The 21351-nt window shown below is 47.7% G+C and overlaps 1 protein-coding gene across 6 annotated transcripts in view; it reads right to left on the bottom strand.

Moving 5' to 3' along the window:
* Positions 1 to 21351, bottom strand: part of HSPG2 (heparan sulfate proteoglycan 2) — a 296550-nt gene that overhangs the window by 192215 nt on the left and 82984 nt on the right. For 5 of the 6 annotated variants that reach the window (XM_073570126.1, XM_073570127.1, XM_073570128.1 and 2 more), the window contains exons 6-8: positions 18037 to 18197; positions 2001 to 2126; positions 201 to 473 (exon numbers count right to left, since the gene is read on the bottom strand). In XM_073570126.1, the coding sequence (XP_073426227.1) occupies positions 201 to 473; positions 2001 to 2126; positions 18037 to 18197 (560 nt within the window). Of the gene's footprint in view, positions 1 to 200; positions 474 to 2000; positions 2127 to 11903; positions 11938 to 18036; positions 18198 to 21351 lie in introns of those variants that run through there. The other variant, XM_073570131.1, reaches the window with a different exon arrangement.

The raw sequence follows: 21351 nt of genomic DNA, 5'->3' as shown, positions 1-21351 counted from the left end.
GATCAGGAGCAGTCCTGTACAGTCACAAATGTAGTGTTCTCACTCATACTGCACCCCTACCTCAGGAACAGTCCTGTACTGTCACACGTCTAGTGTTGGGGTGTACTGTCCTCCCTTATACTGCACCCCCAGATCAGGAGCGGTCCTGTACTGTCACATGTGTAATATTCAATGTTTCATGGACATTTTTCCATACTCACCGCAGTTGAGTTCATCGCTACCATCCTTACAGTCACGTTCTCCGTCACACAGATAGTCCCTAGGGATACACTGTCCATTCGGGCACCGCGCCTCTTCTCTCCGGCATTGGCGGGGACCATCTATTGGTGGCTTGGCTGTAAACTGCTTGATTGGCGTAGTGGCAATCAGTTGCGGTCTGGTATAAATGGGTGGAGACGGGGTGGTGGCCGGGCGCCGTGTTGTTACAGGTCTTGCAGTAACAGATGGACCAATGACGTCTGACTCTGCAGTTACTGGAGAAAAAAATGTGATCTCTCAGATGCCAGGAAGAAGTTGGGGGCATCAGATCAAAGTAAAGCTGAAAGGGTGACATGAGGACATGAGAGGCTGCACAGGTCTCCAGTAAAGATGATGCAGTAGAGAAAGGAGCTCCACTCTAAATGTGCGGGAGGCCATCAAAAAGGAATATTTCCAGATCTCCATCCATATGCAGCACCGCATAAGATCCAGAACCTCAACTTTACGGATCTCTATAGTCAGTCACCGGATAAGACATAGAACTCTGCTTTATGGATCTGACCTGGCACCATATAAGACCTGGTCCCTCCGTTCTATGGATCTGTTCGGTCACCGGATAAGACCTGGGACCTCGGTTTTATGGATCTGTCCCAACACAGGATAAGTTCCTGGTCCTCAGATTTATGGGTCTGTCTGGGCACCAGATAAGACCTGGGACCTTGGCTTTATGGATCTGTCCGGGCACCATCGAATAAGATCTCAGCTTTATGGATCTGTCCAGGCTCCGGATAAGATCTCGGCTTTATGGATCTGTCCGGGTACCAGATAAGATCTGGAACATCTGTTCTATGGATCTGTCCAGGCACCGGATAAGACCTGGTACCTTGGTTTTATGGATCTGTCCAGGTACCGGATAAGACCTGGAACCTCTGTTCTATGGATCTGTCAGGTCACCGGATAAGACCTGGAACCTCCATGCTAGGAATCTTTCCGGGCACCGGATAAGACCTGGAACCTCCGTACTAAGGATCTGTCCGGTCACCAGATAAGACCTGGGACCTCGGCTCTATGGATCTGTCTGGTCAACGGATAATACCCGAGCCCTCGGCTTTATGGATCTGTCCGGGCACCGGATACCACCCCGGACATTGGCTTTATGGATCTGTCCAGGCACTGGATAAGACCTCGGACATCGGCTTTACTGTATGGATCTGTCCTAACATCGGATATTATCCTGGACTTCGTATTTATGGATCTTTCCAGGCAGCAGATAACACCCTGGACCTCGGCTTTATGGATCTGTACAGGCTCCAGATAAGACCTTGGCTTTATGGAACTGTCCGGGCTCCGGATAAGACCTTGGATCTCAGTTTTATGGATCTGTCTGGTCACCGGATAAGACCTCGGACATTGGCTTTATGGATTTGTCCAGGTTCCAGAAAAGACCTTGGTTTTATGGATCTGTCCAGGCTCCGGATAAGAGCTAGGCTTTATGGATCTATCCAGGCTCCGGATAAGAGCTAGGCTTTATGGATCTATCCAGGCTCCAGATATGATCTCGGCTTTATGAATCTGTCCAGTCTCTGGATAAGATCTTGGCTTAATGGATCTGTCCGGGCACCGGATAAGACCTTGGACCTCAGCTTTATGGATCTGTCCGGGCACCGGATAAGACCTGGGACCTTGGCTTTATGGATCTGTCCGGGCACCGGATAAGACATCGGACCTCGGCTTTATGGATCTGTCCAGGCTCCGGATTAGACCTTGGACCTCAACTTTGTGGACCCATTAGCTTCACTCACCACAATCCTTCTCGTCTGACATGTCACGGCAGTCATGGCGCTGATCACACTGGAATTCTAGCGGAATGCACTCGCCATTATTACAGGTGAACTCTTCAGTGGAGCAGGAGCGAGGTGAAGGTGAAACTGCAGCGAGAGGAGGAAGACGTATCACACATGGTAGGAACTCCGAGGGGCTCCAACATGTCAGTAGTGTAAGAATACAGATGAGTGCACATGTCTGCACTGTATAAACTGGGTATGAATACAGGGATGATACAGTGCGGGCATCTGAGAGATCTGCCAGGCGGTTCAGAAGTTCAGAGACCAGCACACACTCAGCTCTATCACCTCCATTTCTAGGAGACACAAGGTTTGATAAAACAAGTTATACTTCCCCTCTACTGGGGCGTTGCCACTCGGGTGGTCCTGCAAATATGTAGTGCAGTGACCATGTTTTATACTACCAGCAGGAGACCAATGCAGCCAATCACAAACCTCTGCAGTGATGGTCGCCATGTATCCGCTGAGGTCAGTGATCACATCCCCTGCTTTCTGATCAGGGCACAAGCTAATTTACAACATACTGATTAATTGACAACAAGCAGAGATCTTTGACATGGTCAGAAAGTGAAATGCAACTTCTAATAGAAAATTGCAGAATTGTTTAATATGCACTAATTTCACTTCCTTCAGAGGATAAAGGAAATAGAAGGATCAGCTTCACATCATATGTACGATTACAGCTCTCAAACACTCAGTGTGACAAGCAAGCGCCTGGAGACAGGGAAAGAGCATGCCATAGAGAGAGCACCACGAAACATGGAGAGTGTGTCGGGGAGTGCGAGCTGGGAGACATGGAGCGAGCGTGCCAGGAGACATGGAGAGGGTGCCGTGGGAAGAGGGCGACATGGAGCGAGTGTGCCGGGGGGAGACGAGCAAGGATACATGGAGATAGTGTGCAGAGGAGAAGGAGGCAGGAGACATGGAGCGAGCGTGCCGGGGAAGAGCGAGCCAGGAGAAATGGAGAGAGTGTGACGGGGGAGAGCGAGCCAGGAAACATGAAGAAAGTGTGACGGGGGAGAGCGAGCCAGGAAACATGGAGAGTGTGACGGGGGAGAGCAAGTCAGGAAACATGGAGAGTGTGACGGGGGAGAGCAAATCAGGAGACATGGAGAGAGTGTGACGGGGGAGAGCGAGCCAGGAGACATGGCGAGAGTGTGACGGGGGAGAGAAAGCCAGGAGACAAGGAGCAAGCGTGCCGAGGGAGAGCGAGCCTGGAGACATGAGGAGAGTGTGTCGGGGAGAGAGAGCCAGGAGACATGGAGCGAGACTGCCGGTGAAGAGCGAGCCAGGACACATGGAGAGAGTGTGACAGGGGGAGAGGGCGACAAGGAGCGAGCGTGCTGGGGGAGAGCAAGCCAGGAGACATGCAGAGAGTGTGTTGGGCAGAGCTAGCCAGGAGACATGGAGAGAGGGCAACATGTAGCAAGCGTGCTGGGGAGAGAGAGCCAATAGACATGGAAAGAGTGTGACGGGGAGGACGAGCTAGGAAACATGGAGAGAGCATGCCGGGGGAGAGCGAGCTAGGAGACAAGGAGTGAGCGTGCTGGTGGGAGAGCGAGCTAGGAGACATAGAGAGAGAGTGTCGGGGATAGAACTCACCAGGAGACATAGAGAGAGTATGCCGGGTGAGAGTGTGTCCCAGGAGACATGTAGAGAAGGAGAGCATGTGCTGGGGGGAGAGCACGAGGGGAGAAAGCAGGTCAGGAAACATGGAGAGAGCGTGCCGGGGGGAGAGAGCGCCAGGAAACAGAGCGAGGGATATAGAGTGCAAGGGGGAAGAAAGTGTGCTAGGGGGAGTAAGTGGGAGAGTTTGTCAGGAGACATGGGAAGAGGGAGAGAGAATGACCTGAGTGAAGTAGGCACCCCATGTTCTCAAAAGATGAATAAAAATACACCATTTGTTTGTGCTGCGTTTGTGCTGGTTTGTGCCGCAAAAATGAACGTTTGCGCCGCTTTGGTTCCAGAGATATTGCGCGTTATATTTTTATGAAGCTCCGCCCACTTTCCACCCCATGTTCTTAAATTTTAAAAATGAATACACCATTTGTTTGTGCTGCGTTTGTGCTGGTTTGTGCCGCAAAAATGAACGTTTGCGCCGCTTTGGTTCCAGAGATATTGTGCGTTATATTTTTATGAAGCTCCGCCCACTTTCCACCCCATGTTCTTAAATTTTAAAAATGAATACACCATTTGTTTGTGCTGCGTTTGTGCTGGTTTGTGCCGCAAAAATGAACGTTTGCGCCGCTTTGGTTCCAGAGATATTGCGCGTTATATTTTTATGAAGCTCCGCCCACTTTCCACCCCATGTTCTTAAATTTTAAAAATGAATACACCATTTGTTTGTGCTGCAAAAATGAACGTTTGCGCCGCTTTGGTTCCAGAGATATTGCGCGTTATATTTTTATGAAGCTCCGCCCACTTTCCACCCCATGTTCTTAAATTTTAAAAATGAATACACCATTTGTTTGTGCTGCGTTTGTGCTGGTTTGTGCCGCAAAAATGAACGTTTGCGCCGCTTTGGTTCCAGAGATATTGCGCGTTATATTTTTATGAAGCTCCGCCCACTTTCCACCCCATGTTCTTAAATTTTAAAAATGAATACACCATTTGTTTGTGCTGCGTTTGTGCTGGTTTATGCCGCAAAAATGAACGTTTGCGCCGCTTTGGTTCCAGAGATATTGCGCGTTATATTTTTATGAAGCTCCGCCCACTTTCCACCCCATGTTCTTAAATTTTAAAAATGAATACACCATTTGTTTGTGCTGCGTTTGTGCTGGTTTGTGCCGCAAAAATGAACGTTTGCGCCGCTTTGGTTCCAGAGATATTGCGCGTTATATTTTTATGAAGCTCCGCCCACTTTCCACCCCATGTTCTTAAATTTTAAAAATGAATACACCATTCGTTTGTGCTGCGTTTGTGCTGGTTTGCGCTGCAAAAAAAAACGTTTGTGCCGCTTTGGTTTATTAACGTTTGTGCCGCTTTGGTTTACGAGATATTGTGCGCTCAATTTGCTGTAACTCCACCCACTTTCCACCCCATGTTCTCAAATTTTAAAAATAAATAAATACACCATTCGTTTGTGCTGTATCTCGCACTGAGTTTGTGCCTCAAATCACTGTAACTGATATATGGATAAAGGGAGATAAAAAGAAATGAAAAACACCGGCTAGCCATAGCAATTTTATAATAAAAAAATGTATAAATTGTTCCTTACTAGACCCCATACTTCATTTCGATTTCCTGCTTGTGATGCCCCTCCCCCACACACTGTAACTTGGGGAAAGGCCTAACAATTTGACTACTAGCTGAGAGACTCCCAGGGTAAATCAAGTGTACTTACTTATTTGAACTGAAAATGTGCTAAACTGTCTTGGTAGATTTCTGCAAAGCTATTACCTGAGCAAAGAAACTTTAGTTCAATCATGGAGTTGTACTTTTATCTGTCTACAACAGTGTTTCCCAAGCAGGGTGCCTGCAGGTGTTGCAAAACTACAACTCCCAGCATGACCGGACAGTCAAAGGCTGTCCGGGTATGCTGGGGGTTGTAGTTCTCCAACACATCAAGTTGTTTGTAATTACAGTAATGCTTTAACCCATTAAAAGAGTACTCTGCTGCGAAACTTATCCCCTATTCCACCCCCCGGGGGGGGGGGGGGGTTTGGTACTGACCACTGGGACCCCCTGCAATCTCCTGCAGTGGCCCTCAGTGCTCCCCTGCATGGAGCAATCACCGCCCTGTGCAGAGTGACTGCCAACCACAGGGCTTTGCTGTGGCAGGCACGCCCCCACCATTTATTACTATGGGAGAGGCAGAGATACACAATACACTTTTCATCTGTAAAAGTAGAGAGAAGTGAGCATGCTAAGAATAGGATTATTTAATCTCAGTACAGTGATCCCTCAACACATACAATGGCCCCAACATACGATCATTTCAACATATGAAGGACTCTGTTGAATGCAGCATCACCTGCTGCTCCAGTATGGTTTTAACATACGATGATTCACCTGGAACTAATTACCATTGTATGTTGAGGGACCACTGTATCTTAACTATTAAAAATTATGTAATCAATTATTTTCCATATAATACACTGCATGTAAAACTAATAAAAACATTTTTTGTTTTGATCAGATGCCCAGGAAGCCAGCCTGTGACTATGATGACATTATAAATGTCATCTGTTCTTCACATGAAAAAATTATTACAGGACAGGCAATAGCATTCCCCTCAGAAAAAGTATGGGTAGACTTGTGTCAAAAATTAAATAACAAAATGTCACCAAAAAACCTTTACACGTTTGTAAAGACAAATCGGCACAATGTATGGGAAGCCCTTGGTCTGTACAAAGATGTTACAAATATCCCAAAACAACCTTCCAACAGTGAGAGCTCAGAAGGAACAGAGAGTCATTCATCAGTTCAGTGCTATGACATTCAGTTTGAGTTCAGTCTTTCTTTTCAGAGCTGGATCAAAATTTGGCCTGAAAAAGTAATTTACAATGACAAATCTATGTATGCTGATAAAAGAGAATACACAATCTTAAAACCTGGTACATGGACTCACATATTGAATGAGGAGATCTGGAAAAATATCAAGTCATCGTGCACACTTAAATTCAGGAGGGCAAAGGTTTATCCAAATGTTGTATCTAACTACATAGATATAACAGGGTGCTGCACAGAGTGTGATGCACAACTATCCATAAAAGTTGAAGAAATACCAGAGATTGCTAAGCCAGTAGTGCTTAAGTGTATGATCTGCAATATTGATGACAGTCTCCACACAGGAAAATCAAAACGTAAATTATCAGGAGATTTAAGAAAAAGGTTGTCAAAAGAACTCTGGGAAGGACGAAAACAAGCACATGTATGGCGAGCAGCTGAGGCTTATAAAGTTATGGATGTTGGTGACCCTGAGCCTAGCCATCTACCAAATCTAGCAACGTTAAGAAAAGCCAAGCAAGAGATTGGCGAAAGAGAGTTAATGCACAAGGACCCAATTCTTTCATTACATCTCCTGAAATACAGTGTTCCTCAGACTGGAAGCATACACAACATTGGTCTAGATAAATTTTTTTGCCATTACTGGACCCAGTCTCAGATGCAAGTCTACCAAATAAAGTCAAAGAACTTGGGTTCCTATGTAAGTTTTGATGCAACAGGTTCAGTAGTGAGAAAACTAAAAAGACCTGTTGGCATTTCTGCACACATCTTTTTGTACCAAGGGGTTTTGTGTTCGAGTGGAGATCATATCCCAGTAGTGCAGATGCTTTCTGAGAGCCATACTGTTAATTCTATAGCACAATGGCTGACTGAATGGAAACAAGCAGGTGCTACTGTTCCAAAGGAAGCAGTTTGTGATTTCTCCCTCGCTTTGCTTGGAGCTCTAGTTAAGGCTTTCACTCCTTACCCCGACTTGAAGACATATATAAATCAGTGTTTTGGAGTGTTGACCAGGAATGTTGCATCAAAACTACCACCATGCTTTATTAGAATTGATGTTGCGCACTGTATCAAGCTTATTAGCCGATGGGAATGTCTGAGGCAAGCTGGAAACAGAGTAAGGGAATTCTATCTCAGAGCAATGGCACAACTTCTACAGTCTACATCACTTGATGATGCGAGAGAACTCATTCATTCAATTTCAGTTGTTGCTTTTAGTGAATCAGAAGGGAATGATGACAGAGGCACACCAGTTTTATCAGAGACTAGCAAAGTTCAACTGAAGAGACGGATTGCAGAGGGACGTGTTTTACCCACTGTCACTGAAGATGACTATGGAGTAGAGATGAAAGAACAAGAGGATGAGCCAATTCAACCATGCCAAACAGACCTGAAAATATGGGCAACAGAAATTTGTGAAAGGAGTAAGATGCTTGCAGCAAATCATGGTGACCAAGACAATTTACATTTCCTTCCAGAACTTGTTCCAAATCTTTTAAGAATGGCATGTTACCTTCCACTTTGGACAGCCATAATGGTTCCACACTTTAAAAGTGTGAACATGACAGCAAGTTCTGCAAATGTTGAGGCTGAATTTAAGAACATAAAAAATGGACTCTTTAAACATGAATGTCTCCCTATTAGAACCGACCGATTTGTAATTCGTCACCTTGAATTTATGGAAGGCAAAATGAGACTTTCCTCAGCTCCCATAAAGAAAACCGAAAGCAGTGAAAATATGAGCCAAGAGAATGGGCAAAAAAACAGCAACTGTGAGGAGGATTCACAAGTTCACATAAAATTGGGTGATGAAAGTAGCTTGCAGGAGCAGCCTGTTGAAAATTGGAAAGGTCTCAGTATTCCTCCAAAAAAGAGATTGTCCTACCTAACCCCATGTTCCGAGTTGCTGCACATGGACACAAAATTTTACCGAAAAAAAAAGGTGAGCATTTTGAAAAATGGTAACCATCTAGCTAAAAAACCAATACAAGTAAACAAAAAGCTTATAAGTATCATTAATACCTGTGCATTTGATTCATTTTGCCAGTGTCTTTGTTGTGCATTCTGGGACAGTGGATTATTTTGCAATTATGTCATCAAAGAAAACACCGTTGAAATTTTTGAATTGGTGCAGACAATTGTGACAAAGGGAGTTGGAAAGGAAGTTTATGCAATGAGGGCTAAAATACTGTCTGGAATATTTGAATATGTTCAGCTGAAGTCAGGTGTGAGGCAGGTCAATGCTGAATGTAATGTTGCACACATAATCTCAATGACAATGAGACAGGTACCAAGTGTAATAATTAAAACACAGTGTTCTTCTGTGTACTGCAATAGAAATATAGCTAATTCAAGAGCAATCCCTCTTCTGCCAATCAATATACATATTTTAGAAACTAATGGACTTAGTAAACTTCAGCTAGCATTGGAAGATGGGCTACACCTAAATGTTTCAAAATGTCTAAAGCCATTAAAGTCACCTCAAGAGTGTCCAGATGGCTTGAAAATTCAGGATGCATCTTCATTGAAATTCCTTTGCAGTGGTTCGGTCACGCACAGCTGCACCACTGGACAAGTACTTTGTATTGAAATAAGTGCAGAAACACAGTATACACTGTCCGAAATACCTGTGACCATACATCTGGACAGTCATTCATTTGTGCTACGAGGGGTTGTTGCCTTCATTCCAGGAACTGGCAATATGTCTCTTGGTCATTATGTTGCCTATTGTAGAAGAAAATTTAATGGCTGGGAGAAATATGATGACCTGTGTGACTTTATTACAACAGCCTCTGCAAAGACCAAGATACAACCCCATGTTGTAATATTTACAAAGGAGGAGTGAATATGTGGAGAATCTGTCTCATCATGAGTCCCGTGGCAAGTCACAGGCTCCAAGATTGTTGTGGAAAGTTTAAAAGTATCCTGGCACCAAACAAAGTGTTAGTAATGCTTTCCTCTAAGGTTGTTTTGGTGCTTAAAGTGTATGTTTAAAATAACCTAAAATATGCCTTACCAATATTTTTTTATTCTGTTAACATTTTGTTAATGTGGATTTCCCATTATGATGAAACCGTTTCATGGTTCTTTAAACAGTTCTGCTGTCTACAAAGTTTCATCTGTTATTGGTAATTCCATTTTTATCTGTGTTTGATTTGCAAAGATTTATTAAGCTCTGAAGGTCCTGTTTAGTTGGACAGCTATATTAAAATAACAATACTTTTGTTTTGAGCCAGACACAAAATCATGGTCTACCACGGTTTTGAGTCCAGCAAGAAAACCACATATGGAGCAAAAATGAGCCAACTAGGGTCACTTGCGGACCCCAGCCAGATCATAGAAATGAATGGAGCGTATGCCCAGTATGCCCAAATGTAATGTTAACCCAGCCATATTCACACTGCAATCCAAAGCCATCACACACAAAGTGGTGATGTCTACGGTCATTGCATATTTATGCAAAGATTTTCATAGAAGATGAGTCACTTTACATAAACTGGCCAACGTCAAAAGTAATCACAATCTTTTTTTTCCCTGGAATTCTTTTTATAGTGCAACGTAATTTGGCTAAACAATGTGTTAGGCCTGCTGGGTAATATAAAAAAAAGAAACAAAACCCCTCAGCAGGCCCAGATGGAACTATGGGAGCCACTGGGTCCTAAAACCCTCCCTGCAAGGTGACGTCAGCAGGGAGAGGACAGCCAACACTCACGTGACAAAAATAACCAATAAGACTGCAGCTGAAAAGTCAGACACACCTCTGGCTGAGAAACCACAACAGAAAATATATACAATAATTTAATAACGTTGAGACCAGGTGCGGACCACTGGTGCCCCCGCCGATCTAGATACCCTACGCTGCAACCCTAACTAGACCGTCAGACTTCACACCCGCAAGGGCGATCCACCCGACCACCATCTCCCTAGTCTCACTCCTGTCTCCAACCTGACTAGGGTGGGGGCCCTAGGGTTACAGCTGGTAGTGGCAGAATGTAAATAGGGCACCAGCAGTCCACAGATGTTCTTACCTGGTCCGTAGAAGAAACTGCAGAAGCAAACAATATCTCGGAAACCAAAGCGGTGCAAACGTTCATTTTTGCGGCACAAACCAGCACAAACGCAGCACAAACAAATGGTGTATTCATTTTTAAAATTTAAGAACATGGGGTGGAAAGTGGGCGGAGCTTCATAAAAATATAACGCGCAATATCTCTGGAACCAAAGCGGCGCAAACGTTCATTTTTGCGGCACAAACCAGCACAAACGCAGCACAAACGAATGGTGTATTCATTTTTAAAATTTAAGAACATGGGGTGGAAAGTGGGTGGAGTTTCAGCAAATTGAGCGCACAATATCTCGGAAACCAAAGCGGTGCAAACGTTCATTTTTGCGGCACAAACCAGCACAAACGCAGCACAAACAAATGGTGTATTCATTTTTAAAATTTAAGAACATGGGGTGGAAAGTGGGCGGAGCTTCATAAAAATATAACGCGCAATATCTCTGGAACCAAAGCGGCGCAAACGTTCATTTTTGCGGCACAAACCAGCACAAACGCAGCACAAACGAATGGTGTATTCATTTTTAAAATTTAAGAACATGGGGTGGAAAGTGGGCGGAGCTTCATAAAAATATAACGCGCAATATCTCTGGAACCAAAGCGGCGCAAACGTTCATTTTTGCGGCACAAACCAGCACAAACGCAGCACAAACAAATGGTGTATTCATTTTTAAAATTTAAGAACATGGGGTGGAAAGTGGGCGGAGCTTCATAAAAATATAACGCGCAATATCTCTGGAACCAAAGCGGCGCAAACGTTCATTTTTGCGGCACAAACGCAGCACAAACGCAGCACAAACAAATGGTGTATTTTTATTCATCTTTTGAGAACATGGGGTGCCAACTTCACACAGGTGAGAGAATGTTGGGGGGAGAGCGTGAAACGGGGTAGGGAGAGAGCGTGCTGATGAGAGAGCATGCCAGGAGACATACTGAGAGGGTGAGAGAGTGTTGAGGGGAAAGCGCACAAGGGGAGAGTGAAAGAGCACGCCAGGAGACAGGGATAGAGCATGCCAGGGAGAGAGAAAGCGCATGCCAGCATATGGGGAAAGTGTCAGGAGACAGGAAGAGGGTACAATACAAGGGCCAGCTATAAAGCACAAGGGAGAAAGAGAAAAAGCTCATGCCGGGGGACAGGGAGATCGAATGTGTGCAAGAAGCCAGGGAGAGGATGCTAGGGGACAAGAAGGATAAAGCACAATCTGGGGGACAGGAAGAGAGCACCAGGGACAGTGCCAGAGTGCGTCAGACAGGGATAGTGTCAGGAGAGAAAACACTGGAAAACATAAAAAATGGAAGAAGATGCAGGGGAGAAAATGGCGTGCACCCACAGCACAGCGCAAGCATCTTACCTGCCATCTCCACCCCAACCACAGATGGAGGGGTTTGTGCTGGAATAAAAGAAAGGTTCAGACTCACAGACAGTGATAGATAAGATGAAGAACCGAGGGTAGAGACAAAGGCGAGCCCGAGCCCAGAGGGATACAGTGTACGAATGCAGGAGAATACGGCATATGAGTGCTGGAGACGATAGCTTATGAGTGAAGGAGGAGACGGCGTAATGGAGCAGGAGAACGCGGCATACGAATGCAGGAGGAGATGGCGTAAGGGTGCAGGAAAGTACGGGTGAGGGAGACAGGGTACGAGCGCAGGAGGAGACGGCGTACGAGCGCAAGAGGAGACGGCGTACGAGGGCAGGAGGAGACGGCGTACGAGCGCAGGAGGAGGCAACGTACAAGCGCAGGAAGAAACAGCGTACGAGCACAGGATGAGACGGTGTGCGAATGCAGGAGGAAATGGTGTACGAGCACAGGAGAATAATGAGTGCAGAAGAGGATAGCGTACAAGTGCTGGAGATGTCGAAAGGGTTCAGGAGAACAGGGCGTACGAGCATAGGGGGGAGACGGCATACGAGCGTAGGGGGGAGACGGCGTACGAGCACAGGGGGGAGACGGCGTACGAGCATAGGGGGGAGAAGGCATACAAGCGTAGGGGGAGACGGCGTACGAGCATAGGGGGGAGACGGCGTACGAGCGTAGGGAGGAGACTGCGTACGAGCGTAGGGAGGAGACTGCGTACGAGCAGAGGGGGAGATGGCATACAAGGAAACGGCGTATGAGCGTAGGGGGGAGACGGCGTACGAGTGTAGGTAACAGCAGGTTATAAAGTTTCACAAATTGCGGAAGCGGCCGACTCCGCGGTCTGGTCTCGAGTGGGGGTGACCACAGCGAACTTAGTGAAATGGTCTACCATGACGAGGCAGTGTTCATACCCCTGGAATGCGGGACCAATGGTCAGGTAATCCACCGTCAGAAGCTCGAGGGGCGCTGAGGTCACGATTGTTTGTACTGGGGCTCGCTGTGCGGGCGGTTTAGCTAATTCGCATAGGCGACAGGTCTGGCAAGTCTTGTCCACAACAGCATGCAAGTGTGGATGGTAAATTTTCTGTTGTAACCATTGCAAGGTCTTTTGAGCTCCGAAATGAGCCCCTTTTTCGTGGGCTTCTTGAGCCAGTTCGTTAAGTTGGGCCCCGGGCGTAACTACCTGCCACATCGTCATAGATGTTGTTCGTGATGTCATTTTACGATACAATAGTCCCTTTCGGATAACCAGTCTCTCCCATTGTCGTAACATCAGAGACATGTCCTGAGACAAAGTCTGTCTTTGGGAGTCAGTGGGCAATTTGCCAGCGGTTACCTATTTCCGGAGAAGCCCAATTTCTTCGTCTTCTTGCTGCTGTTGGATCCACTTATCCCGGGATTGCTCCAGCATGCCCCTTAGGGTCTCCGTGGGAGGTACTTCCTGGGTGGCAGTTGTAACCACGGCAGCGGTGAGGGCGAACGGTATCTCTTCCCCTTCTAGTTCGTCATCCCTGGGGTTGTATGTCGAATCCTGGAGAGAGCATCAGCGTGTACATTCTTGGCCCCTCTTTTATAGATAATTTTATAGTTGAATTTCGCCATCCGGGCCACCCATCTTTGTTCCAGAGCTCCCAGTTTGGCATTTTCCAAATGGGCCAGCGGGTTATTGTCGGTCCGCACCACTACTTCGGAGCCCGCCAGGTACTCTGCGAACCGCTCCGTCATGGCCCACACTACTGCGAGGAGCTCGAGCTTAAAGGAGCTGTAATTGTCAGGGTTGCTCGCGGCTTCCATACGCGATCACTCTCTCCCGGCCATCTTGAACTTGTGACAACACAGCCCCCAGTCCGTGAAGACTCCCGTCAGTGTGCAGGATGAACGGTTGCGAGAAATCCGCATAAGCCAACACCGGAGCATCCGAAAGCGCAGCCTTAAGGTCTTGGAAGGCCTCTTCTTGAGGTTGTCACCACTGGATTTTTCGTCCATTTGCCCCAGCGGGAGCCCCCTTCAGCAGGTCGTGCAGGGCTCGAGCCCGGCATGCAAAATTCTTTATGAAACGACGGTAGTATCCGGCCAACCCCAGGAAGGCCCGCACGTCTTTTATCGTCTTGGGGGTAGGCCATCCCTGAATGACAGCAACCTTCTCCCGGGAAGCCTTACGCCCTCCGCTGAGACGACATGACCCAGATATTCGATCTGGTTGTGAAATAGATGGCATTTTTTGGGTTTTACCTTCAATCGGTACTTTTTCAGCCGTCCGAGTACCTGCCCCAACCGCTTTAGGTGGTCCTCTAAAGTGGCAGCATAGATGATGATATCATCCAGGTATATCAACGTGGCCTCAAAATTGAGATCTCCAGACACCGCTCCATCAACCGCTGAAAGGTCCCTGGGGCGTTGGCCAGTCCGAACGGCATTCGATTAAACTCAAATAGCCCCATAGGAAGAATGAACGCCGTCTTTTCCCTGTCTTCTTCTGACATGGGTACCTGCCAATACCCACTGGCCAGGTCCAAAGTAGAAAAGTACGTCGCCTTCCCCAAGGCGGACAAGGATTCTTCTATTCGGGGTAGTGGGTACGAGTCTTTGATAGTACAAGCATTCAGCTTTCGATAGTCCACACAGAATCGTAAGGTGCCATCCATTTTGCGGACCAACACAATCAGAGCCACCCAGGGGCTTTGGCTTTCTCGAATCACTCCCTTTCGTAGCATTTGGGCCAACAAAGTTGTCACCACTTGGTAGAGTTGTGGAGGAATCTGTCGATATCATTCACGGATGGGGGCTGCTCCTGCCGTGGGAATTCCATGGGTGATGGCGGTGGTACATCCAAAATTTTCCTCATGACTAGCAAATACCTCGTGGTACTGTCCGAGCAGTGTTTTTAAATGAGAGAGCTGGGCTGCAGTTAGTCCGGAGAGTTCGGCCCGCATTTGTTCCAGGATGATTCGAACCTTTTTCTGAGTTGAAATTTCGGTAGCCTGTAGAGTACGGATAGTTACTGCCCATGGGTCCTCGGATTGCACTCTCAATTGAACTGCAGGGGCCGGTAGTACTTCTTCAAAAGGCCTTACTAGCTTGGCCAATTCTGTCCAGGGCTTCAGGGTGATGTCTTGGTCTTCAAGGTTGACGCAGCGCACCAGGACAGTCTCCTTCTGCACTGTGGTCAGGGAGCGAGCCACCAGTATGCCAGGGGGTAAGCGCTCCGAGTAGCATGGCTCCTCCTGCATCTCCACGCCTTCCAATGGTATCGGGGCTCGGATGGGCATGGCCACCACTGTCTGTCCAGGGGGCAGTACAAGCAGGGGAGCCGCTGGCACGATGACTTTGCCCAGGGCCTCGCCCTCCTGGCAGTCCTGGAGGACTTGTGCTTCCCGCACCAACTGCTGGAATACCTGTCCTTGGGCCGTACGGGAACCCCACTGTTTCAGTAGGTTGCCGAACTCCCACAGCATGTTCATGCCCAGAATGACTGGGTGCTGTTTATCAGTTTCTCCGTGGGTCAGAACCACTCCTCTGCGGCCGAGGGATTTACCACACAGCGTCACCTGTACCCATAACACCCCGGCAACAGGGACCGGTAGTTGATTGGCGGCTACCAGTCTGATCATGGGTCCCCACTTGGGTCTCGCTGCCTTGGGGAAATTCTGCCGGAAATAAGTTGCAGGCATAGTTGTTACTTGTGACCCCGTATCCACCAGGCACCGGACGGCACGGCCCTCGACTTCTGCCCATACCACCGGACACTTTGCGACCAAATCTTCGGGACTTCCTCCACCCCTAATTGTGGTTTCTGGCTGCGAGCGGCGTCCCCCCAGCCCGGAGCCCCCTAGTTTAATGGCCACCGGGGTGGGTATCTCCCAAGCCGCGGACACTCTCGGGCGAAGTGGCCCAGCTCCCCGCACTCATAGCACCGGGTCTGCGAGGTCTGTCCGCCCCGGGTGTGGTGGGGTCCCCAGGGACCAGGGTTGAAACTAGGCCGTCCAGTTCCAGACTCAGTCCTTCTTTTCACTTCAGCCAACTCGGACTGGATGTTCTTCAACTCCTGCTTCATTTCCTCTACCCATTGAGGCTCCGCAACTGCATTCACGGAAGCCTCCACACTCCGGACCTTCCCCACGGGGACCGTCATTCCCTGCTCCTGTTCTCGAGCACGTGCTTGACTTCCCACCTCGGAAAAGTCTATATGTGGATTCATTCTAATCTGCTCCCGTAATGCCTGCTTTATTAACGGGTCCCGCAGTCCAGTCACCAACAGGTCGCGTAGTGTAATGTCAACAGGTTCTACCCCTATGCCGTCTTTTATTTCGATGGCCGTGTGTAACTCTTGGAGGACATTCATATACTGGGTGATGGTCTCCCCCTCCCCCTGCATCCGACTGAACAACCGGGTTCTCTCTCCATGGGTCTGTTCTACAATCTGCAAAACCTTATCAAAGGTGTTGCGGTGTCCCGAGGGTTTTAACATCACTGAATTCCGAGCCTCACCGTCTAATGCCATGAGAGCTACTTCTGCTTCCAGGTCAGGAGTCATCGGGTGCATTCGAAAGAGCCCCCGCACTCGCTCTGTCCAGCTCCATAGCATGGTATTGGAGCCGGAAAATCTAGGCAGGTTGCTCAGCATAGCCCCCAACGAAATGCTGGAACGAGGGCCCTCGAACTGTTGAGTTCACGGCTCTGCCCTGGTCTGGGGCGTTGTTGTCCGCGCTCGGAGACTGCATCCTGCCGACTAACCAAGTGTAGGTAACAGCAGGTTCGCAGGATGCAGTGACGAGACGCGAGACTGGTTGAACTTTGAAAAGCAAACTTTTTATAATTTAAAGCCGCTAGGGCTATACTAAGCAACCAAAAAGGGATAACAAAAGTTGTCCTCGCAGGGACTCAGCACAACCAAACACTATTTGAAAAGAACACGACTAACCCGGCCGAGGCCGGTTACTATGGGGCCACGGTATGGCCGTCTACGGGTCCTTACACTCTATAATGTCACTTATCCGTCCTGACATCCCTCGGCGTCTCTGTGGAAGCTGCGTTGCTGATGAAGCTGCTTTGACGTCTTTGATGAAGTTGCTGTGGCGTCTTTGATGAGGCTGCCTTGGCGTCGCAGCCGCTGGGCCCAGCTGCTGAAGATTTGGAGTAATCTTCGGGCGCCCCAGCACCCAGGAGTTGGGGCACAACAGGCCCTGATGGAGTCCTGAGATGAAGTAACTCCCTGTTGTAACAGCGGGGTTGCGCTTGTTAGCGAGTTCAATGGGACTCCTGTCCCCAAGCAGGGTTGTGTCGCAGTGCTCAAGAGTGGCGGTTTACTGGCCGCGCGCACAGCCTGGGGCTGTGTGCAGAGTGTCTCTGTTGACGAAGAACAGGCCCCAACTGCTGACTGCAGCGGGGTGAAGGCGGCTGTGAGCGGTGATAGACAGGCCGCAACCACGGGCTGACGTGAAACGGCAGCGTCCACGGGTGGCAGCGGGCAGGCCGCAACCACGGGCTGAAGGGGGATGGCAGCAGCCGAGAGAGGAAGCGGACAGACCGCTGAGGGCTCGAGCTCAGCGGTAACGGCCGAGGATGACCGGGGGCAGACCGTAACCTGGGATTGGGGTGAAGAGACCCTGTCGGTAAACTCGGTGCCTCTTTCCTGAGGGCCACTGCGTATTTACCCTCTGCTGCTGGTCTCTTCTCTGAACTGTCAAGAGTCCTTCCTGTTCTCTCACGCCCCCTCCATCTCCTGCTCCGTGTCTGACGTATCACCAACTGACTCCTGTCCCTTTTATACTCGCCCCTCCCCTTGCTGTCCTGTCACTATCAACAGTCCACTCTCCTCCTCTGTTCCCCGGGTACTGTTTCCTTAGGAACTCAGATGGCGGTCCCCTTGGTTCCGGCCCGGACACTCTGTGGGGGTCCTCCTCCCTACACGAGCTTAGGGGGGAGACGGCGTACGAGCGTAGGGGGGAGACGGTGTAAGAGCGTAAGGGGAGACGGCGTACGAGCAGAGGGAGACAGTGTATGATCGCAGAGGGAGACAGCGTATGAGCGCAGGGGGATATTGTATATTAGTGGCTCTATACATTATGACTTGCAGCATACTCATTCTCCTCTCACTCCCATGTCACGGATGAGGGACACTCACCGGCTCCAAGACGACGGAACTGGAAACCTTGGGTGGAGGTGACGTAGCTGGCAATAGAGCCACTGGCAATGACGGAGTGCAGCACCTGGCGGATCTCTGCATCGTTCTCATTACCTTCAGATCCAACATCCAATTCGACAAACACAAAATTATCAATGACCCTGTGGAGACCGAAGAGAAAGGACCAAGAGGGGCCACAGCAAAGTCAGAGCAGATACACAGGGCATAGAAACGCAATGGATAGTGTGTGGGGGGCATGTACAGCTTGGTAGACGCATGGCCCGGGGGACACGCACGGCCCGAGGGAAACGCATACAGTCTGGAGGACACGTATGGCCCGGGGGAGCCACACAACTGGGGTGACAAACATACAGCCCGGGGGACACATGCATGGCCCGGGGAAAACACATACAGCCTTGAGGACACGCATAGCTCAGGGGACACGCATACAGCCCAGGAGACACGCATACAGCCTGGGGGACACACGCACGGCCCGGGAGAAACACACACAGTCTTGAGCACACGCACGGCCCTGGGAAGCCGCACAGCCTGGGAGACACATGCACAGCCCGGGGGACACAATACCAGACATACATATAATGGCGCGGTTAAAATCAGCATAACAGGTCGCTGACATGTAGCACATTGCGGTATGTACACAGTGGAACAGGATATACGTGTACAGCTCTCTCTCTCATATATATATATATATATATATATATATGATATACACACGTGGGCAAAATTGTTGGTACCCCTCGTTTAATGATAGAAAAACCCACAATGGTGACAGAAATAACTTGATTCTGACAAAAGTAATAACAAATCAAAAATCTATGAAAATGAGCAAATGAAAGTCAGACATTGCTTTTCAGCCATGCTTCCACAGAATTTTTAATAAAATAAAACTCATGAAATAGGCCTGGACAGAAATGATGGCACCTTAACTTAATACTTTGTTGCACAACCTTTTGAGGCAATCGCTGCAATCAAATGATTTTTGTAGCTGTCAATGAGACTTCTGCACCTCTCGACAGGTTATTTCGGCCCACTCCTCAAGAGCAAACTGCCCCTGTTGTCTCGTGCTTAAGGTTGCCTTTTCCATGCGGCATGTTTCAGCTCTTTCCAAAGATGCTCAATAGGATTTAGCTTAGGGCTCATAGAAGGCTACTTCAGAATAGTCCCAGACATTCTCCCAGAAGCTTTGTGGCTTGTCAACATGTAGTTTGGCAAATACCAATTCCAGCTTTTTTATGCTTTTTTTTTTTTTCCAACAATGGTGTCCTCCTTGGTCTTCTCCCATGAAGTCCAGTTTGGCTCATACACCAACAGATGGTGCGATCTGACACTGATGTTCCTTGAGCTTTAATTTCACCTTTAATCTCTATAGAAGTTTTTCTGGGCTCTTTTGTTACCATTCGTATTATCCATCTCTTTGATTTGTCATAAATTTTCCTCCTTCGGCCACGTCCAGGGAGGTTGGCTACAGTCCCATGGATCTTAAATTTCTGAATAATATGTGCAACTGTAGTCACAGGAACATCAAGCTGCTTGGAGATGGTCTTATAACTTTTACCTTTAACATGTTTGTCCATAATTTCCTTTCTAATCTCCTGAGACAACTCTTTCCTTCGCTTCCTCTGGTCCATGTTGCGTGTGATACACACCATGTCACCAAACAGCACAGTGAGTGTCTGTAGCCCTCTATACAGGCCCACTCACTGATTCCAAGATTGTAGACACCTGTGATGCTAATCAGTGGACACACCGCGATTTAACACCATGTCCCTTTTGTTACATTATTTTCAGGGATACCATCATTTCTGTCCAGGCCTATTTCTTGAGTTTTATTTTTTTTAATTCTGTGGAAGCATGGTTGAAAAGCAATGTCTGACTTTCATTTGTTCATTTTCATAGATTTTTGATTTATTATTACTTTTTGTCAGATTCAAGTTATTTCTGTCACCAGTGTGGGTCTTTTTGTCATTAAACGAGGGGTACCAACAATTTTGACAACGTGTGTATGAGATATAGGAGATACAGTTGTGGCCAAAAGTATTGACACCCCTGCAATTCTGTCAGATAATACTCAGTTTCTTCCTGAAAATGATTGCAAACACAAATTCTTTGGTATTATTATCTTCATTTAATTTGTCTTAAATGAAAAAACACAAAAAGAATTGTCCTAAAGCCAAATTGGATATAATTCCACACCAAACATAAAAAAGAGGGTGGACAAAAGTATTGGCACTGTTCGAAAAATCATGTGAAGCTTCTCTAATTTGTGTAATTAACAGCACCTGTAACTTACCTGTGGCACCTAACAGGTGTTGGCAATAACTAAATCACACTTGCAGCCAGTTGACATGGATTAAAGTTGACTCAACCTCTGTCCTGTGTCCTTGTGTGTACCACATTGAGCATGGAGAAAAGAAAGAAGACCAAAGAACTGTCTGAGGACTTGAGAAACCAAATTGTGAGGAAGCATGAGCAATCTCAAGGCTACAAGTCCATCTCCAAAGACCAGAATGTTCCTGTGTCTACCGTGCGCAGTGTCTTCAAGAAGTTTAAAGCCCATGGCACTGTGGCTAACCTCCCTAGATGTGGACGGAAAAGAAAAATTGACAAGAGATTTCAACGCAAGATTGTGCGGATGTTGGATAAAGAACCTCGACTAACATCCAAACAAGTTCAAGCTGCCCTGCAATCCGAGGGTACAACAGTGTCAACCCGTACTATCCGTCGGCGTCTGAATGAAAAAGGACTGTATGGTAGGAGACCCAGGAAGACCCCACTTCTAACCCCGAGACATAAAAAAGCCAGGCTGGAGTTTACCAAAACTTACCTAAAAAAGCCTAAAATGTTTTGGAAGAATGTTCTCTGGTCAGATGAGACAAAAGTAGAGCTTTTTGGGCAAAGGCATCAACATAGAGTTTACAGGAGAAAAAAAGAGGCATTCAAAGAAAAGAACACGGTCCCTACAGTCAAACATGGCGGAGGTTCCCTGATGTTTTGGGGTTGCTTTGCTGCCTCTGGCACTGGACTGCTTTACCGTGTGCATGGCATTATGAAGTCTGAAGACTACCAACAAATTTTGCAGCATAATGTAGGGCCCAGTGTGAGAAAGCTGGGTCTCCCTCAGAGCTCATGGGTCTTCCAGCAGGACAATGACCCAAAACACACTTCAAAAAGCACTAGAAAATGGTTTGAGAGAAAGCACTGGAGACTTCTAAGGTGGCCAGCAATACGTCCAGACCTGAATCCCATAGAACACCTGTGGAGAGATCTAAAAATGGCAGTTTGGAGAAGGCACCC

This window comes from Dendrobates tinctorius, unplaced genomic scaffold (genome assembly GCF_039654945.1).
Source record: "Dendrobates tinctorius isolate UK_male_01 unplaced genomic scaffold, ASM3965494v1 ptg000028l, whole genome shotgun sequence".
NCBI lineage: Eukaryota > Metazoa > Chordata > Amphibia > Anura > Dendrobatidae > Dendrobates > Dendrobates tinctorius.
This window is presented reverse-complemented; position numbering and strand designations above follow the sequence as displayed.